Here is a 20,367-nt window from a genome sequence, read left to right as displayed (position 1 = left end):
AGGAAAGGACAAAAGCTATTTTAACATGGGACTTAGAACAAGTAATCTTGTTAGCTCAGACTGTAAGGTTTTGCTAGAATAGGCCACTGTTAGCATGACTTTCACACTCAATATGGCCTAATATGTTCCTGTTGTGTATCTCAGGGGGAAAAAACTCATTTTTTCAAAGTAAATGTATGTTTCCCTATATTATTTTGTAAATAAACTTTCTATCAGTGTTTCACAACCTTCATTTAATCAAGTGATAATGTGTAGCTGACCAAACCTAGAAGAAAACTACAGAAAATTAGGTAGAAAAAACAAAGAAAAGCTCTAATGTGGATTTCACCTTAAATGCCAAAAAAGGAAAGTGTTTATAACAGAAAATCTTAGCCCAGCAGCATAATAATGATAGATTTCTATTTGTCTCAAGGTTTCAAGCAGAGTAAATAAAGGTGCTGCTCAAAAATATCTTTATCTGCAAGTTAGAATACATAATCCAGAAAAGGCAAATCCAAAATGTTAACCCAAAGTCAAAGATTTGAGGAATATGAAGTATTTTAAAATCCAGGAATTTAGAGCACAAATCCAGAGAAACTGTAATACAGAGATGCTAAAGTAGCAAATACACTTGTAATTCTCGGAATTACCTCGAAAACTTTTTCCTAGAAAACTCTCAGATTTAAAAAAATAAAAAATAAAAAAAAACCACACCATAAGATGATAAAATCATTTTCCTCAAACATCACGTAAGCCCACTTTGTAATCCCTCACTGGCACTCTGCCTGCACATAGCAGGCAAAACAAAAATGGTAAACAGGAGAAGTACATAGAAAGTTCAGTCCCAGGTGTAACCAAAAAAGAACTAACCATTCTTCCAAATGCAGGCTTCTTGGGAAGAAGTGCAAGGGCAGATGGTGGGCTAGATGTCAAGCTAGATGTCCATCCACTAGATGACACATCTGAGGTGTACCACTCCCAGGCCACAGCAGTATCCCAGTGGACACCTGCAGCAACCTTGAATATTGTCAGAGCTGGAGAATGAGTTATCCCCCTCAATTATCCAAGCCCCTGGCACAGGGCCTGGCTGAGACCATGACAAGTCCTCAACAAATGATTACTGACTGGCTGAATGTCTTAGGATCCTACCTTAATATGCCTGCTCAGTTGTGTAGGAAACTTTTCTTCTTCCACATCTTTGACAGCTGCCTTGCCTCGAAACAAATCTATGGTCATACCAGGAGGAAGCAATCCCTGATGCTGCTGCCACTTCAGTGCCTATGAGGAAAAAAAAAGTATAGCAATCCGTTCAGGTGCTTTTAAGATCTGGTCATGAGTGCTCAGAAACCAAGCCCGAAAGGATGAGGTTCAGAGAAAGCTGTGAGCCATCTAGACCCCAACTATTTTTGGCCATCCAAACATAACATAATCTGTGCTCCTCTGTGTGTCCAAGAACACAGGCTGATCTAAGGGTGGAAGGGGACTCTGAGAGCCAACAAGTCTATCATCCACCTATTTTCTTATAGGAGTGGCTCTTTTGTTATAAACAAAACTTGGAAAACAAAAATCTCCCATAGTTCTAACACTCAAACACACCCACTATTAACATTTTATATACTACCTTCCAATCATCCCCTCAACATATGTGTTTCATTAACCTAGTTGTAATTATACTATATGTAAAATTTTATTTTCTCCTGTTTTCACCTATCAATAGATCGTATTAGTCACAGCTATCATTTTAATGGCTATAAAATATATCCCATCTAGTAGATGTCTCACAGTTAACATAATCAATATATAAGTGGACATTTACACTGTTTCCAATTTTTCAATCACCTAAATAATGCTGCAGTGAACACCTTTGGACATAAAGCTTTTTCTGTTTTGGGGATATTCCCCTCCTAGGGTATATTCCTGGAAAAGAAATTACTAAATCCGAAAAAGAACATGAATGGTTAAGGCTCTTGATATATTTGATATATACTGCCAAACTCCTTTCCAAAAGGGCTGCTTTCCAAAAAAAGTTGCAGTTGCAATAGTGTTCACAACTGCATTATGAGAGGTGAAATAATGAACTTTGGAGACAGATGGTCCTAGGCTGAATCATTCACCAGCTATGTCATTTTGACTCCCAGTTTGGCCAACTGAAAAAGTCAGGAAAAAAAGCCTAATTCGGGGGCCAAGCATGGTGGCTCACGCCTGTAATCCCAGCACTTTGGGAGGCCAAGGTGGGCAGATCACCTGAGGTCAGGAGTTTCAGGCCAGCCTGGCCAACATGGTGAAACCCCATCTCTACTAAAAATACAAAAATTAGCCGGGTGTGGTGGCGCATGCCTGTAATCCCAGCTACTTGGGAGACTGAGGCAGGAAAATTGCTTGAACCTGGGACACAGAGGTTGCAGTGAGCCAAGATCGCGCCACTGCACTCCCAGCCTGGGCGACAGAGTGAGACTGTCTCCAAAAAAAAAAAAAAAAAAAGCCTAATCCACAGAGAATAAAACAAAGTAAGTGAAGCCTGTATAATAAGCACATGTTCACATAATAAGCACACAATGTTTATTCCCCTTTCCTTTTGTTATACCAAGAAAACTCAATAATTTTTGGATATCATTTAAAACGCGGGTCCCCGACCTCTGAACTGCGGACCAGTACTGGTCCATGGCCTGTTAGGAACCCAGCAGTACAGCAGGAGGTGAGTAGCCAGGGAGCGAGAGCATTACAGTCTGAGCTCCACCTCCTGTCAGATCTGCGCAGCATTAGATTCTCATAGGAGCATGAACCATATTTTGAAATGAGCATGTGAGGGATCTAGGATGCATACTCATTATGAGAATCTAATGCCTGATGATCTTAGGTGGAAGAATTTCATCCCAAACCCATCCCCCTGACCCCCACCACCATCTGTGGAAAAACTGTCTTCCACGAAACCAGTCTTTGGTGCCAAAAATGTTGGGGACTGCTGATTTAAAAATTTTAGCTAATTTAATAGGTAGAAATAGAATACCCTACTTTAGTCAGTTCTCTGATTAATGAGTTGAACTTTTCTCTGTATTTATTAGATATATTTCCTCTTCTGTTAACTGTTTATGTTATTTGCTCACTTATCTATCATAGTCTTACCATTCTCACCAATTTGTGAGCTTTAATGTGATAAAGGTATTTGTTGTTTGCTGTAAAGAATTCTTTTACCAACTTTTTTTTTTAAAGAGAGGGGTTCTCACTCTGTCAGGCTGGAAAAGTGGCATGATCACAACTCACTGCAGCCTTGAACTCCTGGGCTCAAGTAGTCCTTCTATCTCAGCCTTCCAAGTAGCTGTGACTATGTCTATTTTGGATTACAGCTTTATAGGTTTCTTTTCACCTTAAGTTCCATTCTCAAGTGATGAAATCTGTTTACCTTTTCCTTGGTGTTTAATCTCTAAGCTTGGGAAGACTATCAGGTTTGATAGATTATATTATCTCCCAGTGTTTTTCTATTATCTTAAAATATCTAACTTTCTATCTGAAATTATGCTACATAAAATATGGGAGCAGGCTCCGATCTGACCTCTCCCCCGCAATTCTAAAGTCAGTGTCTCAACATCATATATTGTAATGTATTTTTCTCTTATTCCTAGGTTTTGTGGTATTCCCCATTGTCATCCATGGAATTATTATAAATAACAGAATAGGTTTTTGCACTGTTGTTGCACTGGTTGCAACAGATATTCTTGTGCCCACTACCAAAATGATGCAAATTATAGGTCTTTATTAAATGCAGTATTTCTAAGCCTAGTATACTCTCAACATTCTTCCTTTCTAAAGTTTCTTTGCTAAATATATTTTTTCTTTTTCTTTTTTTTTTTTTTAATTGAGACAGAGTCTCACTCTGTCACCCAGGCTGGAGTGCAGTGGTGCAATCTTGGCTCACTGCAAACTCTGCCTCCCGGGTTCAAGTGATTCTTCTGCCTCAGCCTCCCAAGTAGCTGGGATTACAGGTGCGCACCATGATGGCCGGCTAATTTTTCTATTTTTAGTAGAGATGAGGTTTCGCCACGTTGGCCAGGCTGGTCTCCAACTCCTGACCTCAGTTGATCCGCCCACCTGGGCTTCCCAAAGTGCTGAGATTACAGGTGTGAAACACCATACCTGGACACATTTTTACTTTTCTTACTCTACATGCTTTCCCTAGGTAATTACATTTACAGCTTCAACTACTACTGTAATTTCCAAATCTATAATTTTAGCCAAAACCTCTAGGTTAAGGTCCAGATTCACAGATCCAAGGGCCTATACTGCAAGTTTCCACTTGTATGTCCCAAGGGAACTTCAACACATCTAAAAACGGATCATTTCCCCTATCCCTAGTTTCTACCCCCAGCCCCCAACAAATCTGTCCTTCTTATATTTTCTACCAAGTCACTCAAACCAGAAACTAAAGGGAAACGAAACCTAGAACCAAAACCTCACTTGCTCTTCACATCTAAACAATTAAATGTAGAACACATGAGCTTATTTCCACTCTCTCTAGAAAATCCACTAAAGTGATGGTAATTAAGGAATAAAAAAGATACATGCCCCAAAAGACAAAGAGAATGGGAGAACAGCAAGAAAAAAATGTTAGTTAAATTTTAGAAGGTGAAAAGTGAATGGACTAGTGGAAACCAAAAACAGAGAAAACTGAAACCTAATTGTACAAGGTGAAGAAGCAGAAGCCACAAGCAGCAAGCCAAACTACCTTGCAAAACTCCAAAAAGGCTTAGGAACTGGAGGAATCACACACCCTTCAAGGACAAGGCATGCTGCAGGGCTGAAAACCGGGGCAATATTAAAGTCTGTATAAGCAGCATTTAGCTACCACGACTTCTCCCAACCCTGTGCAACTAACTCGCCTGAGCCTCAAGAGAAATCAGATGATATATATTCTGGAAAGGTTGAGGTCCTAGGCTCTGAAAATCTCAGCAGAGCTGAGGACAGGGTGGAGGTGAGAAGCCACAGTGAAAACTGGTGTACACTGGTATGCTGAACAGTGAGATTTCTCTGTCCTCCACTCCTACCTGCATCCTCTCAGCTCTGGCTCTCAAGGTATGGTTTAAGCAAGAACTACTCTCTAAACAGGAACTACTCTCTAGGAAAGCTGACCAGTCCAACAGAATATTTCTGCAGAAAATGACAAATGAGGATCCCCATCCTATCATCCCAGGCTGAATTCTATCAGTTCTCAAACTCCTCTTTCCAATCACCCAACCTGACATATAATTCCGTTATTTAGTGTTTCACTCTTAAATATAAACCATAGCAGAGAGCTCTAAATATTTGAGGAAAACTCCCACATATGGTCAGCAAAACAAACAGGGAAGGGGAAAACTCAGAGAAAAAGAAAAAATAGGAATACGGGGACAGTGCAGGGAGGATAATAAAACTTTAAACATTTAAAGAGAAAGAAAGGTACATGGTATTACAGACACAAGTAAAATCTCAAAAATTTATTTCTATGCTTCCTTTCTCAGGAAGTTACTGGACTCAGTACCCCCACAAAATGAGGGTCTAGGCTGGGCTCAGAGGCTCACACTTGTAATCCCAGTACTTGGGAAGGCAGGGGCAGGATAGTCTGGGCAACACAGCAAGGCTCTGTTCTCCATTTAATTTAAAAAAAAAAAAAAAAAAAAGGCCGGGTGCGGTGGCTCACGCCTGTAATCCCAGCACTTTGGGAGGCCAAGGTGGGCAGATCACGAGGTCAAGAGATCAAGACCATCTTGGCCAACATGGTGAAACCCTGTCTCTACTAAAAATACAAAAATTAGCTGGGCATGGTGGTGGGCACCTGTGGTCCCAGCTACTCGGGAGGCTGAGGCAGGAGAATTGCTCAAACCTGGAAGGCAGAGGTTGCAGTGAGCCAAGATCGTGCCACTGCACTCCAGCCTGGCGACAGAGTGAGACTCCATCTCAAAAAAAAAAAAAAAAAAAAAGGTCTAACTATGAAAGAAAGAAAAATGAGGAATCTATAAATAAGACCTACAAAAAAAATAAGAGGCCCAAAATTCCCAGTATGAAGACGAAGATGAGAGAAGTCCTGGTACAATAACTGTGCAGCGAACTAGTCCTGATGAGAACAAAAAGAGAAGGGCCTCAGGAATGATATCAGCAAGAGGAAAAAAAAGGACTTTTGACGGTTCTACTAGAAATACTCAGGCTGGACTAGCAGAAGTGCATAGAAAACTAGGCAAAAGAAAAAATAAGCAATAATTATTGCAAATCATAAAAATTTATGTAAGAAATTACATGTAATTATTTTTTAGCTGTGAACAATAGCTATATAAAAATAACTATGTAAACATTGAATACAGATTGAACCAAAAGTTGTGATACAACTCTACTGAAAATCCGGAAGAGTAAGTGTGTATTGAGGAGAGTGGGTATGAGACAAATCATTTTTCACTGAAGAAAGTTAGTTGCTAATGACCAAAAAAAAAAAATCAGGTAATAACAGTATAAACATGGTATTCAGCTATGGAGCTAATAGTCAGGAAAGTTAAGAATCAGGTGGAGAAGGGAAGCACATGGGACTGTTTTTCACTGTAAGCCTTGAAGTACTACTTAAAACAATGCACAGCTATTAGTTTGATTAAAAAATTAAAAACCAGCTTTTTTTTTTTTTTTTTTTTTTTTTGAGACGAAATGTCGCTCTTGTCTCCCAGGCTGGAGTGCAATGGTGCAATCTCGGCTCACTGCAACCTCCGCCTCCCAGGTCATGTGATTCTCCTGCCTCAGCCTCCCGAGTAGCTGGGATTACAGGTTCCTGCTACCACGCCCAGCTAATTTTTGTATTTTTAGTAGAGACAGGGTTTCACCATGTTGGCCAGGCTGATCTCGAGCCCCTGACCTCAGGTGATCCACACACCTCGGCCTCCCAAAGTGCTGGGATTACAGGCGTGAGCCACCGCGCCGGGCCAAAAAGCAGCTTACTTTTGAATCTCAGAATCACTGCAGGCCTGCAACAAATAGCTTTTTGGTCCTTATCAAAATGCACATTTAGTGCAAAAAGGTTACTAACATCCCTATTAAAAACTTGTGCCCTTTGTTATTTATAAAATATCTATTACTCTAAGTAGCTTTATTTTTTTTTATTTTTTATTTTTTGAGACAGAGTCTGGCTCTGTCCCCCAAGCTGGAGTGCAGTGGCACCATCTCGGCTCACTGCAAGCTCCACCTCCCGGGTTCACGCCATTCTCCTGCCTCAGCCTCCCGAGTAGCTGGGACTACAGGCGCCTGCCACCATGCCCTGCTAATTTTTTTGTATTTTTTTTTTTAGTAGAGACAGCGTTTCACTATGTTAGCCAGGATAGTCTCGAACTCCTGACCTCGTGATCCGCCCACCTCGGCCTCCCAAAGTGCTAGGATTACAGGCTTGAGCCACCACGCCCGGCCCTCTAAGTAGCTTTATAATAATGACAATGCTGGCAACACTATTAGTAATTTTTTAAAAAATCATCACCAGCAGCTACCATTTACTATTTACAAGGTGGCAGGAAATGTATAAAATGTTTATGAACATTATTTCTCTTAATCCTTACTCTCAATACTGTGATGAGTAAATGGGACCAGAAAAGTTAAGTAATTTGCCAAAACTATATAGCTGGTAAATGAGAAAGCCTGGATTCTAACTAGGGTGGGCATTTGTTCCAATCTTTCCAGGACAGTTACTATTTGCACTTGGTGTTCTGGCATAGTGATCAGCAGTACTCTCAACGATATCCCAGACAGGATGATAAATTCTATGGTAACCCTAATTCTAACTGACTCCAGGGCTTGTTCTTAACCACTAATCTATATTGCCTCTCCCAGGAAAGAGGGAGAGTGGAATAGCACAGTTATTGGTATAAGCAACTCTGTAGGTAGTCCCCAATTCTTAGGGTGTACAATTTCTTCAGCTAAGACATAGTTTATACATAGGAAATTAGGAAATTGTACCAGGAGTTCACTTTTTAAATTTATTTTTATTTTTGGAGACAGGGTCTCACTCTATTGGCCAAGCTGGAGTACAACGGCATGATCATAGCTGTCATCTCAACCTTCTGGACTCCAGTGATCGTCCCACCTCAGCCTCCCAAGTAACTGAGACCACAGGCATACACCACCATACCCCACTAATTTTTTTACTTTTTGTAGAGACAGGGTCTCACAATGTTGCTTAGGCTGGTCTCCAACTTCTAGGCTCAAGTGATTCTCCTGCCTCAGCCTCCCAAAGTGCAAGAATGATAGGTGTGAGCCACCACACCTGGCCTCTACAGGAATTGAATTACCTGTCCCAGCAATGCCATGAGACGAGATGGAGGCACCACACTGACTTCACCAGCTAAGGCCTGGGCAATTGCTGCTCTTCTCTTCTCTTTGCTACTTCCATCTGGGTATGCCTGAAAAATGAGAGGGTGCAGCATCATTTCCAAGAAGCAACAACAAGATATGAGTGTGCTTATTTAAAACAAACAAGCAGAAGCATACACAGAGGAAAATGTGAAAAGAAATTACCCAGTTCAAGAAGGGATTAGTTAAACTAATTTAGTTTTTGAAAATGACTTCCCAGTTCTGCTCGCTTGCATTTCAAAAGTATGAGTTGGGAGAAAACTGAGGTCAGTCAATCCACACTATTATTATTTTTTCATTGAGCTCCTGGCCAAAGGACACACTGCTATTTTTCTGAAAAGAGTCCAAGTAAACTACATTAAACCCAGGGTTGTTTTTCCAGTTTTTGAAAAATTTGCAGAACCAAGAATTCTTTTATATTCTTTAGTACTTTCTTAAATGGCTCCCATGCTTCACCACCTCTAAGTTAAATCCTGTCCTGGTAACCTAAACTCCTTTCCTTTATCCTCACAGATTTTGTAGGTTTACTTTAATATTCTATTATCCAGTGCCTATTAAGTTCTTCTTGCTCCTGAGAAAATACTTGCAAACTACCCATCTGACAAGGGATTAATAACCAGAATACAGCTGGGCGGGGTGGCTCACGGCTGTAATCCCAACACTTTCGGGGACTGAGGCAGGTAGATCACCTGAGGTCAGGAGTTCATGACCAGCCTGGCCAACATGGTGAAACCCTGTCTCTACTAAAAATAGAAAAACTAGCCAGGCCGTAGTGGTGGGTGCCTGTAATCTCAGCTACTTGGGAGGCTGAGGCAGGAGAATTCCTGGAACCTGGGAGGCGGAGGTTGCAGTGAGCTAAGATCACGTCATTGCACTCCAGCCGGGGAGACAACAGCAAGACTCCATCTCAGAAAAATAAACAAACAAATAAATAAATAACCAGAATATAGGGCCAAGTGTGGTGGCTCATGCCTGTCATCCCAGCACTTTGGGAGGCTGAGGCGGGTGGACTGCTTGAGGCCAGGAGTTCGAGACCAACCTGGCCAACATGGTGAAACCCCATCTCTACTGAAAACTCAAAAATTAGCTGAGTGTGGTGGCACACACCAGTAATCCCAGCTACTTGGTGGCTGAGGCACGAGAATTACTTGAACCCAGGAAGCGGAGGCTGCAGTGAGCCGAGATCACGCCACTGCACTCCAGCCTGGGTAACAGAGCTCTGTCTCAAAAACAACAACAGCAACAACAAAAAACCCAGAATATATAAGGAACTTAAACAACTCTATGGGAAAAAAAAATCTGATAATCCAATGTTAAAAATGGGTGAAAGATCTGAATAGACATTTCTTAAAAAAAGACACACGCAAGGCAAACAGGTTTATTTAAAGGTGCTCAACACAACTGATCATTAGAGAAATGCAAATCACACTACAATGAGGTATCATCTCACTCCAGTTAAAATGGCTTTTATACAAAAAGACTGGAAATAACAAATGCTGGTGAGTAAGTGGAGAAAAAGGAACCCTCATACACTATTAGTGGGAATGTAAATTAGTACAACCACTACGGAGAATAGTTTGGAGATTCCTCAAAAAATTAAACATGGAAGTACCATATGATCCAGCAATCCCACTGCTAGGTACACACCCAAAAGGAAATCAGTATATCAAAGAGATATCTGCACTCCCATGTTTATTACAGCAGTGTTCACAATAGCCAAGATTTGGAAGCAACAATAAGTGACCATTAACAGATAAATAAAGAAAATGTGGTACACGTACACAATGGAGTACTAGCTGGACATATAAAAGAATGAAATCCTGTCATTTGCAACAACGTGGATGTAACTAGAGCTCATTATGGTAAGTGAAATAAGCCAGGCACAGAAAGACAGACTTTGCATGTTCTCATTTATTTGCAGAAAGTAAAAATCAAAACATGGAGATAGAGAGTAGAAGGATGGTTATCAGAGACTGGGAAGGGTGGAGGTGGTGGGGGTAAGAAGGAAAGTGGGGATGGTTAATAGATACAAAAACTATAAAGAATAAATAAGAAATAGTATTTGATAGCACAACAGGGTGACTATAGTCAATAATAATTATACATTTTAAAATAACTGAAAGAATTGAATTGTTTGTAACACAAAGGATAAATGCTTGAGGTGATGGATACTCCATTTACCCTCATTATGTACTGCATGCCTATATCAAAATATCTCATGTACCCCATAAATATATACAACTACTATGTACCCATAAAAATTTTTTTTTAATCCTTTTTCCTCCTATTTTGACAAACCTCTAATGAAAGGCTGTGGGGGTGGGCAGGAAGAATGAAACTATACAGATAATAAGGTTTAGGAAGAGTGAAACTATACAGATAATAAGGTTTTGGAAGAATAAAAGACTCATCATGCTCTACTGGTAAGCATAATCAGCTAAGAAACAAAAGCACAAGCTTCTAGGGACTAAAAAGGCTAGAAGGAAACTGCAATTGTTAGGGGCAAGATACACAAATGATCAGTGAACATCCAGCAGTCAGGCAGCACTTCAGGGAGGGATAATGTGGAAATGACATCAGAATAAAATTTTCTGCTTTTTTTACTAACCAACACGTAATCCTCTAAACTGAGGTGTGTAGAAGACTCAAATAATCAGAAAACTGAACAAAATTATTCTCTTTAACATATGCAAATTTCAACCAACATATATAAACAGAGAAGCATCATTTTCAAAAATTAAATCAAAATCACAGAGTATCCAATAAAATGGTAAAAAAAAAAAAAAAAAAAAAAAAAAATCATGTTATTGCATTTCCAAAGTTAACAAAAAGTTCCTTTTCATTACCACAGTCATACCTCACGAGGATCAAAGTAAGACCTGGCCAAAAGGTTCTCCAGATGAATATATCGCTCTGGCTGTGTTTGTTTTAACATGATCATGGGATCAGTCTGTCTCAAAAGTGACCTGGCAGCACCCAATTCACGGAGCTCTATCAATTCCAGAACAACCTGGACAATTAAAAAAAAACAACAAAAAAAAGAGATGTTTCAACACATTCTCTTATTAATATTTTTTGGTAAAATATCTAACACAGATATGGCCTGTCAAAGTGATTTCCAATACCAGGAAGTACCCCTTGCCATTTTCACTAGCAATTTCAGGTGGACAACTGAAGTAATTATAAATAATAACTTCAGCTGGGCTTGGTGGCTCATGCCTATAATCCTAGCACTGTGGGAGGCCAAGATGGGCGGATCACTTGAGGTCAGGAGTTCGAAACCAGCCTGGCCAACGTGGTGAAACCCACTCTCTACTAAAAATACACAAAAAATTACCTGGGTGTGGTGGTATAGGCCTGTAATCCCAGCTACCTGGGAGGCTGAGGCAGCAGAATTGCTTGAACCCGAGAGGTGGAGGTTGCAGTGAGCCAAGCTCATGCTACTGTACTCTGGCCTAGGCCACAGAGCAAGACTCTGTCTCAAAAAATAAATAAATAATAATTTCAGTCCTTCAAACTCTATCCTTCATTTTTATCTACCAATCTCCCCTCCTCTCAGGCTTCTTGCTCAGAATGTAGACGCCAAAGAAAGCTAAAGATGGGAATATCCCCGTGGGCTCCAGAGAAACCTTTCTCCAGTTACCAAAATTTTCTTTGGGAGTTATTGAACTCATAGATTGTAAAGAAACAAACTGCCCAGACAGGGCAGCTCATACCTGTAATCCCAGCATTTGGGAGGCCGAGGCAGGTGGATCACTTGAGGTCAGGAGTTGGAGACCAGCCTGGCCAATGTGGTGAAACCCCGTCTCTATTAAATACAAAAATTAGCCGGGCGTGGTGATGTATGTCTGTAATCCCAGCTATTCGGGAGGCTGAGGCAGAAGAATCGCTTGAACCCAGGAGATGGAGGTTGCAGTGAGCAGAGATCGAACCACTGCACTCCAGCCTGGGTAACAGAGTAAGACTCTGTCTCAAAACAAAACAAAACAAAACAAAAAAACCCATAAACAAAAACAAAAAACCAATTTCACTACTTTTACTTCAAATTACAATCTTATTTCCAGAAAGTCTACTCTGCTGTTTTATAATCACAAATTTGTCTGATCTTTGTCCTAGGTTCTTGGCTTGGAGATTCTTGGAATTTGACCAGTGATAGGGGTATCTTTGTTACTCCCGGGCCCCTTGAATCACACCTGGGTTTGTGCAAAGGAAATGGCTCAGGATAGGTAGGAGCTAGTTACCAGAAAGACTAACTATGTGATTAGAAAGTTGAGGCTCTCTCACGCCTATAATCCCAGCCCTTTGGAAGGTCAAGGCTGGCGAATTGCTTGAGCCCAGGAGTTTGAGACCACCCTGGGTATTATGGTGAGATCCCGTCTCTACAAAAAAATGCAAAAATTAGGCAGGCGTGGTGGTGCGTGCCTGTGTTCCTAGTTACTCAGGAGGCTGAGGCAGGAGGAAGGATTGATCCTGGAAATGGAGGATGCAGCAAGCTGTGATCTTGCCACTGCACTCCAGAGTGGGTAACAGAACAAGACCCAGTCTCAAAAAAAGGAAAGAATTTTAATTTGGGAAATCCTGGATTTTCCAAGAAGGGAGAAAAAATACAGTGTTACGCCTTGCCATTGTTTTATGGGATGATGCAGCCCTACAGTGCTTGAAGGAACGCTCACCGACACTTTTTAGTTGGGGAGCTGGCCCACAACAAACCAACCCATGGGGATCAGCATCACCACCACTCTTACCTGTTCATAGAGGTCAATGAGGGTTTTGTCTGGCAATTTCAGAGACTGTATAGCCTGCAACACAGTATCCCAATGGCCACTGTTAATGTCAGCCACAAAACTCTCAATGCTGTCCACAGTATTCAGAGACACAGTAGTCTCCTCCTGCAAGGTGGCTAACGCCCGATGTAAACTGTTCTCCTTCAAGTACTGCATGATAAGGCGGATCACACTGAAAGAAAACAAATCACTCAGCTCAGGGATTCTCACTCACCAGAGGTCAAAAATAAAGCCTACCGAGCTCCTACTCAATCATCTTCCTTTCACTACCATTTCTTTATCATGTGAGTAAAATTTTCCAAAATCACAGAATCTAAATTACAAGGGGACCCCTGCAACCATAGAGACAGAACTGGGGTTCAAGGAAAGGAAATCATTTGCCTAATGTCTCAGTCACCTAGAAAGGGAGTTGGTATCAAGGTGACTATCTTATTTCCTAATCCAGAGCTACTCGGGAGGCTGAGGCAGAAGAATCGCTTGAACCCAGGAGATGGAGGTTGCAGTGAGCAGAGATCGAACCACTGCACTCCACCCTGGGTAACAGAGTAAGACTCTGTCTCAAAACAAAACAAAACAAAACAAAAAAACCCATAAACAAAAACAAAAAACCAATTTCACTACTTTTACTTCAAATTACAATCTTATTTCCAGAAAGTCTACTCTGCTGTTTTATAATCACAAATTTGTCTGATCTTTGTCCTAGGTTCTTGGCTTCCTATTCATTCTTGTAATTACATTGTAGCACACTTCACTGAAACACTTTAAATGACTAGACTAGTTATTGATACAAAATAATCTAAATGAGGCTGGGCATGCTGGCTCATGACTGTAATCTCAGTACTTTAGGAGGCTGAGGCAGGAGGATTGCTAGAAACCAGGAGGTCTGAGACCAGATCAGGCCAGCTGTGAGACCCCATCTCTACAATTTTTTTTTAATTAGCCAAACATGGTGGCATGTGCCTATAGCCCCAGCTACTTGGGATGTTGATGTGGGAGGATCCCTTAAGCCCAGGAGTTCAAGACCATCATGGGCAACATAAGGAGACCCCTTCTCTACAAAAAAAAAAAAACAAAAAAAATATTAGCTAGGCATAATAGTGTGTGCTTGTGGTCCCAGCTACCTGGGAAGCTGGGGTGGGGGGATTGCTGGTATCCATAAGGTTGAGGCTGCGGTGAGCCGTGATCATGCCACTGTACTCTAGCCCAGGAAAGAGAGCAAGACCTTGTCTCAAAAAAAATAAATAAAATAAAACCTATGAGGTAAGTTTACTTTTATCCCCAATTTACAGATGAGGATTTGATCAGATAATAGAGATAATAAGTGGAAAAATCAGGACTCAAACTGGCAGTGTGGCTCTAGAGCATATATCCCTGAGGAGAAAGCAAACATCCCCCCCTCCTTTTTTTTTTTTTTTTTTTTTTTTGGAGAAAGGGTCACTCACATCGCTCAGGCCGGAGGGAACAGTGGTGTGACTGTGGCTCACTGCAGCCTCAGCCTCCTGGGCTCAGGTGATCCTCTCACCTCAGCCTCCCGAGTAGCTGAGACCACAGGCACGCACCACCACACTGGCTAATTGTATTTTTTGTAGAGACGTGGTTTTGCCATGTTGACCATGCTGGTCTCAAACTTCTGGGCTCTAGTGATCCATCCACCTCAGCTTCCCAAAGTGTTGAGATGACAGGTGTGAGCCACTGCACCTGGCCCCTCTTCTTAAAAACAACTATAGGCCGAGCGTGTTGGCTCACGCCTGTAATCCCACCACTTTGGAAGGCCGAGGTGGGCAGATCACAAGGTCAGGAGATCGAGACCATCCTGGCTAACACGGTGAAACCCTGTCTCTACTAAAAATACAAAAAAATTAGCCGGGCGTGGTGGTGGGCGCCTGTAGTCCCAGCTACCCGGGAGGCTGAGGCAGGAGAATGGCGTGAACGTGGGAGGCGGTGCTTGCAGTGAGCAGAGATCGCGCCACTGCACTCCAGCCTGGGTGACAGAGTGAGACTCCGTCTCAAAAAAAAAAAAAGAGAGAACTGATTGCTGCTACTCGCAGTAGTCTTTCCCTCGTGGCCCCTTTATGAGGTATGCAGGTATCCAGACTTAGACCCCTGTTACTCTGGTATGATACTATCTTCCTTAGCACATGTCCATTGACTTCCATTTTATACTCCCAAAATAAGTCATCCCTCTCCTCAAACACTTCACATTTGACATAGCCAAAATCAAATTCCCTACCTTCAAACACAAATCAATACATAAAGAGCTAGAAGCTTTGAAGATAGTCTGGGATTTGAATCAAAGTTATGTGACCTTGGACAAGTCGGTTAACATCATTTCAGTATTTGCCGAATGCATAAACCTCCCTTCCTCCTATGAAAAGTCTCCAAAAAAGGTCCTCTCCCTCCCTTACACTCAGACACAATTTTTATGTCTGTTAATTTAATTATTATTAAGTGTTGGCAAGGACAGGTGGCGGATGGAGTTCTGGAAAAGCACACTAAGGTCTTCTTTAGTCACTACTTCTCATCCCCTATTCCTTGAAAATTTTTATTTCTAGCCCAGTGTCCAGTCTGTCTCTCCCTTGCTGTTACAGAGAGCTCACAGACAACCCAAAATTCAGTGCCAGATCGGGCCTGATAGTTGTTCATTCATTCCAAAAGCTAGTTGTTCATTCATTCCAAAAGCAATTAACTCTTCCTCTAAGGTATGCTAGACACTGAGACCACAAGGAAAAGGAGCTCCTAGGCACCGACAAAGGCTAGTTTGGGGTGAGGTTATCAAACAGTGACAATACTGAGTGATAAATGCTAGGCAGAGAAAAGCAAAGGGGCCGTATCAGCACAGAGACAACGAATCACATTGCAAAAGCTGGGCAGGGAGAGAAGCAAGGCTTAAAGAGACCTATCCCCTTGTGCAGATAATTAGACTGGAGTCCATAGTGGATCCTTAATTTGGTCAATCACAGCGCGCCAGCAGTCGGCCAAGGCCATAACTTAGGTCTGCAAGGTGTGTTTTCCCCACCCGTGCCACCTCCCTCGAGGCTTTGGGATTCACGTTTGAGAACTGCTACTTTCCTGTGGGCCCACCTCCGAGGTAGCCAGATCCAAGATGCTTCTTTGGGGGCAACGAAATGGCCCTCCACTCCCTAGCCTCTCGGATGCCTTCCCCCGAGTACCCTCCGCCCCGCACCTTAACCTCCAGGCCCCCGGCACGGCGGGAACATCCCCACCGCAGGACTCACTCCGAAGATTCGATTTCGATCGACATAGCTGTATCTCTCCGGGAGCAGGCCCCAGTTCTCCCTCAAGGCCAGTCGCGCAACACACCAACGACACCTCCGGCGGACGCCTAACGTCACTTCCGCTTGGCTCGGCGTCTGATTCCCGCCCCGGAAATAGAGTGAAAGAAAAGAAGGGGCGAGGTGCGTGTAGGGGCGGAGCCCTCAGGGGCTGTCAGAGGGCGGAGTTTATGCCCCTGCCCCAGAGAAATACGCTCCAGGAGGAAGACTGTTTAAAACCAGGCGGGTGCCGGGCGCCGTGGCTCACGCTTGTAATCCCAACACTTTGGAAGGCCGAGGCAGGCGATCATCTGAGGTTGGGAGTTCGAGACCAGCCTGACCAACATGGAGAAACCCCGTCTCTACTAAAAATACAAAATTAGCCGGGCGTAGTGGCGTATGCCTGTAATCCCTACTCGGGAGCCTGAGGCAGGAGAATCGCTTGAACCCGGGAAGCGGAGGTTGCGGTGAGCCGAGATCGCACCATTGCACCCCAGCAGGGAAAACAAGAGCGCAACTCCGTCTCAAAAAAAAAAAAGAAAGAAAGAAAGAAAGAAAAAAGCACCGGGCGCCATACAGCTCACAAATGCACTGAAAAAGAAAAGCGCTGGGGCGGAGCGCGGTGGCTTGCGCCTGTACTCCCAGCGCGCGAGTTCGAGACCAGCCTGGGCAAAATGGTGACACCCCGTCTCTACTAAAAATGCAAAAAATTAGCCGGGCGTGGTGGCGGGGGCGCCTGTAATCTCAGCTACTCGGGAGGCTGTGGCAGGAGAATCGTTTCAACTCGGGAGGTGGAGGTTGCGGTGAGCCGAGATCACACCATTGCACTCCAGCGTGGGCAAGGAAAGCAAAATTCCGTCTCAAAAGAAGAAAAGTAGTGGTGATCAGATTCTAGTAAGAAAAACAAAGAAAAGAAAGAAAGAGAGAGAGAGAAAGGAAAGAAAGAAAAGAAAGAAAGAAAGAAAGGGCACTGGTTTGGAAAGATTGCTTTTTTTTGAGACGGAATCTCGCACTGTCACCTGGGCTGGAGAGCACAACGGCGCGATCTCGGCTCACTGCAGTCTCTGCCTCCCGGGTTCAGGAGATTCTCTTGCCTCAGCCTCCAGAGTAGCTGAGATTACAGGTTTCTTGCCACCACGCCCGGCTAATTTTTTGTATTTTTAGTAGAGATGGGATTTCACTATGTTGGTCAGGCTGTTCTCGAACTCCTGACCTCGTGATCCGCCCGCCTCAGCCTCCCAAAGTGCTGGGATTACAGGCGTGAGTCACTGTGCCCAGCCAATGTTGCTTTCGTGTGACGTAATTAGTTGATTAGATTTAAGATGAGGCTGAATATGCAATACCTGATGGGATATTAATACGTTCAAAACCAGCATAATACTAGCCAAAATTTATAGGAAGAGTTAATTGAGGATTTTGGTTGGTTGGTTGGTTTTGCGTTTTTTTGAATCAAGGACTCGCTTTGTTGCCCATCCTGGACTGCAGTGTCTCCATCATGGCACATTGCAGCCTCGACCCCTCGGGCTCAAGCAATCCTCCCACCTCAGCCACCCAAAGTGCTGGGATTACTGGCATAAGCCACCACGCCCTGTCACGGGACTTTAGGTCAAACACATTATTACATTTGTAGTGACAAAGGAAATGTAGAGGTATCAGTGAACTTCATACATAAAACCTATTTTTAAATACTTTATTGCCGTTGTATATAAATTGTAAAAATTATTTGCAGCACAATAATAATAAATCTGGCCAGGCGTGGTGGCTCACGCCTGTAATCCCAGCACTTTGGGAGGCTGAGGCGGGTGGATCACCTGAGTTCAGGAGTTGGAGACCAGCCTGGCCAACATGGTGAAACCCCGTCTCTACTAAAAATACAAAAATTTGCTGGGCAGATTGGTGTGCACCTGTAATCCCAGCTACTCGGGAGACTGAGACAGGAGAATCCCTTGAACCCGGGAGGCAGAGGTTGCAGTGAGGCGAGATCGAACCACTGCACTCCACCCTGGGTGACCGAGTGAGACTCTGACTCAAAAAATAATAAATAAATAAATAAATAAATAAATAAAATCTATATTCTGAAATTACATATTGAAATGATGTATTTGGAGATTTCCTGATGGCTTTCAGTCTTACCTGATTCTGTGCCTAAAAGTCTGCCATACAACTTGTCCATAACTTCTTAAATACTGCTTCTTTTTTCAAATCATCCTCTATTTCCCATCAATTCTTGAAGGACATGGTCTCCAAGGTCTCAAATGTTTTAGAGTCTCCATGCTTGCCTTGACATGTGGTGAGATATCAAGATGGGTTATATGGTTTATGAGACACTCCTTCACTATTCTATCCCATAACACCACAAAATTATTATAACCTCTTCCTTGAAAAGAAGACCCAGCTCATCACAACAATAGCATATGTCCTCATTTTCTCTACCTAGTACTTGTCATGTTACTCTTAAATTTAGGTTACTTCTCTATTTTGTTTATACAAATAAATCTTCTCTATGATTACTTAATACCAGGTTTTATTCTAATATCCATCACACCTCTGCTTTCATTTTGAATGGAATGGCTTCTCTTCTTATGACTCCTATTACATCCCAGCTTGTTCATTATTTATAGATGTGAGCATCTTATTGCTTCATTATGTCTTTTGTAGTAACACCCTAGGATTTCGATATTGAAATACATATTACTCTATTTTATAACAAATTCATTTATTTTTGTTTTTCCTATATATTTGGCATTATATTGATTTTTTCATTATCTGCGTAAGTAGATTTTTCTTTCTTTTTTTTAGACAGAGTCTCACACTGTTGCCTAGGCTGGAGTGCAGTGGCACCATCTCAGCTCACTGCAACCTCTGCCTCCTGGGTTCAAGTGATTCTCCTGCCCCAGCTTCCCAAGTAGCTGGGATTACAGGCATGCACTACCATGCCCAGCAAATTTTTGTATTTTTAGTAGAGATGGGTTTTGCCATGTTGGCCAGGCTGGTCTCAAACACCTGATCTCAAGTGATCTGCCCGCCTTGGCCTCCCAGTGTGTAAGTAGATTATATTAGTTATGAATTTCAGAACACTAAAAGGGATGTTACAAGAGATTTGGAGGTCCTTGAGCCTAATAGTATTGAGAACATGTTAAAGAGATGCCTATTAGACATTGTTCCAAAATAACAACTCCAATCCCTTAATACTTTTCTTACTCTCCTTTTTTAATCTTGGAGAGATCTTTTAGAAAATAATATATTTTGTGATAAAGAAACATTTACATAAGTTCAACAATTCTTTTGGTTTCACTTCAGTTTCCTTTTATTCAGTCAATTATAGGTACAATTAAATTGATCAATTTTTCTCTAAAAAATATCACATATTGGCCAGGTGTGGTGGCTCACACCTATAATCCCAGTACTTTGAGAAGCCAAGGTGGGAAAATTGCTTGAGACCAGGAGCTCAAGACAAGGCTGGACAACATAGCAAGAGACCCCTTCTTTACAGAAGAATTAGCCTGGCATGGTGGCACACGCCAATAGTTCCAGCAACTTGGGAGGCTGAGGCGGGGGGATTGACTTGAGCCCAGTAGTTTGAGGCTGCAGTGAGCCATGATCGCACCACTGCACTCCAGCCTGGGAGACAAAGTGAGACCCTGTCTCTAAAGAAAAAAATCATCATAATAAAATAAAAATAGGCTAGGCACAATGGCTCACGACTGTAATCCCAGCACTTTGGGAGGCCAACGTGAGCAGATCACCTGAGGTCAAGAGTTCAAAACCAGCCTGGCCAATATGGTGAAACCCCCCATCTCTACTAAAAATACAAAAATTAGCTGGGCATGGTGGCACATGCCTGTAATCCCAGCTACTCGGGAGGCTAAGGAAGGAGATTCACTTGAGCCCGGAAGGCAGAGGTTGCCCTGAGCCAAGATTGCACCATTGCACTTTAGCCTGGATGACAGTGAGACTCTGTCTCAAAAGATAAAAATAAAAATAAA

At 42.4% G+C, this 20,367-nt stretch overlaps 1 protein-coding gene across 2 annotated transcripts in view; it reads right to left on the bottom strand.

Moving 5' to 3' along the window:
* The window catches only part of SMU1 (SMU1 DNA replication regulator and spliceosomal factor), a 37,274-nt gene extending 18,643 nt beyond the window's left edge, over positions 1 to 18,631 (bottom strand). Inside the window, exons 1-6 of one of the 2 annotated variants that reach the window (XM_055293990.2) lie at positions 18,515 to 18,631; positions 16,294 to 16,480; positions 13,071 to 13,281; positions 11,183 to 11,335; positions 8,265 to 8,375; positions 1,129 to 1,257 (exon numbers count right to left, since the gene is read on the bottom strand). In XM_055293990.2, coding sequence (XP_055149965.2) covers positions 1,129 to 1,257; positions 8,265 to 8,375; positions 11,183 to 11,335; positions 13,071 to 13,281; positions 16,294 to 16,480; positions 18,515 to 18,554 — 831 coding nt within the window. In that variant the 5' untranslated portion in view covers positions 18,555 to 18,631. Of the gene's footprint in view, positions 1 to 1,128; positions 1,258 to 8,264; positions 8,376 to 11,182; positions 11,336 to 13,070; positions 13,282 to 16,293; positions 16,498 to 18,514 lie in introns of those variants that run through there. The other variant, XM_055293988.2, reaches the window with a different exon arrangement.
* Between the last annotated feature and the right edge of the window lie 1,736 nt (positions 18,632 to 20,367).

The sequence above is a fragment of the Symphalangus syndactylus genome, chromosome 9 (assembly GCF_028878055.3).
Source record: "Symphalangus syndactylus isolate Jambi chromosome 9, NHGRI_mSymSyn1-v2.1_pri, whole genome shotgun sequence".
Taxonomy (NCBI): Eukaryota; Metazoa; Chordata; class Mammalia; order Primates; family Hylobatidae; genus Symphalangus; species Symphalangus syndactylus.
The sequence above is the reverse complement of the archived record's forward strand: the minus strand, read 5'-3'. Positions and strand labels throughout refer to the sequence as shown.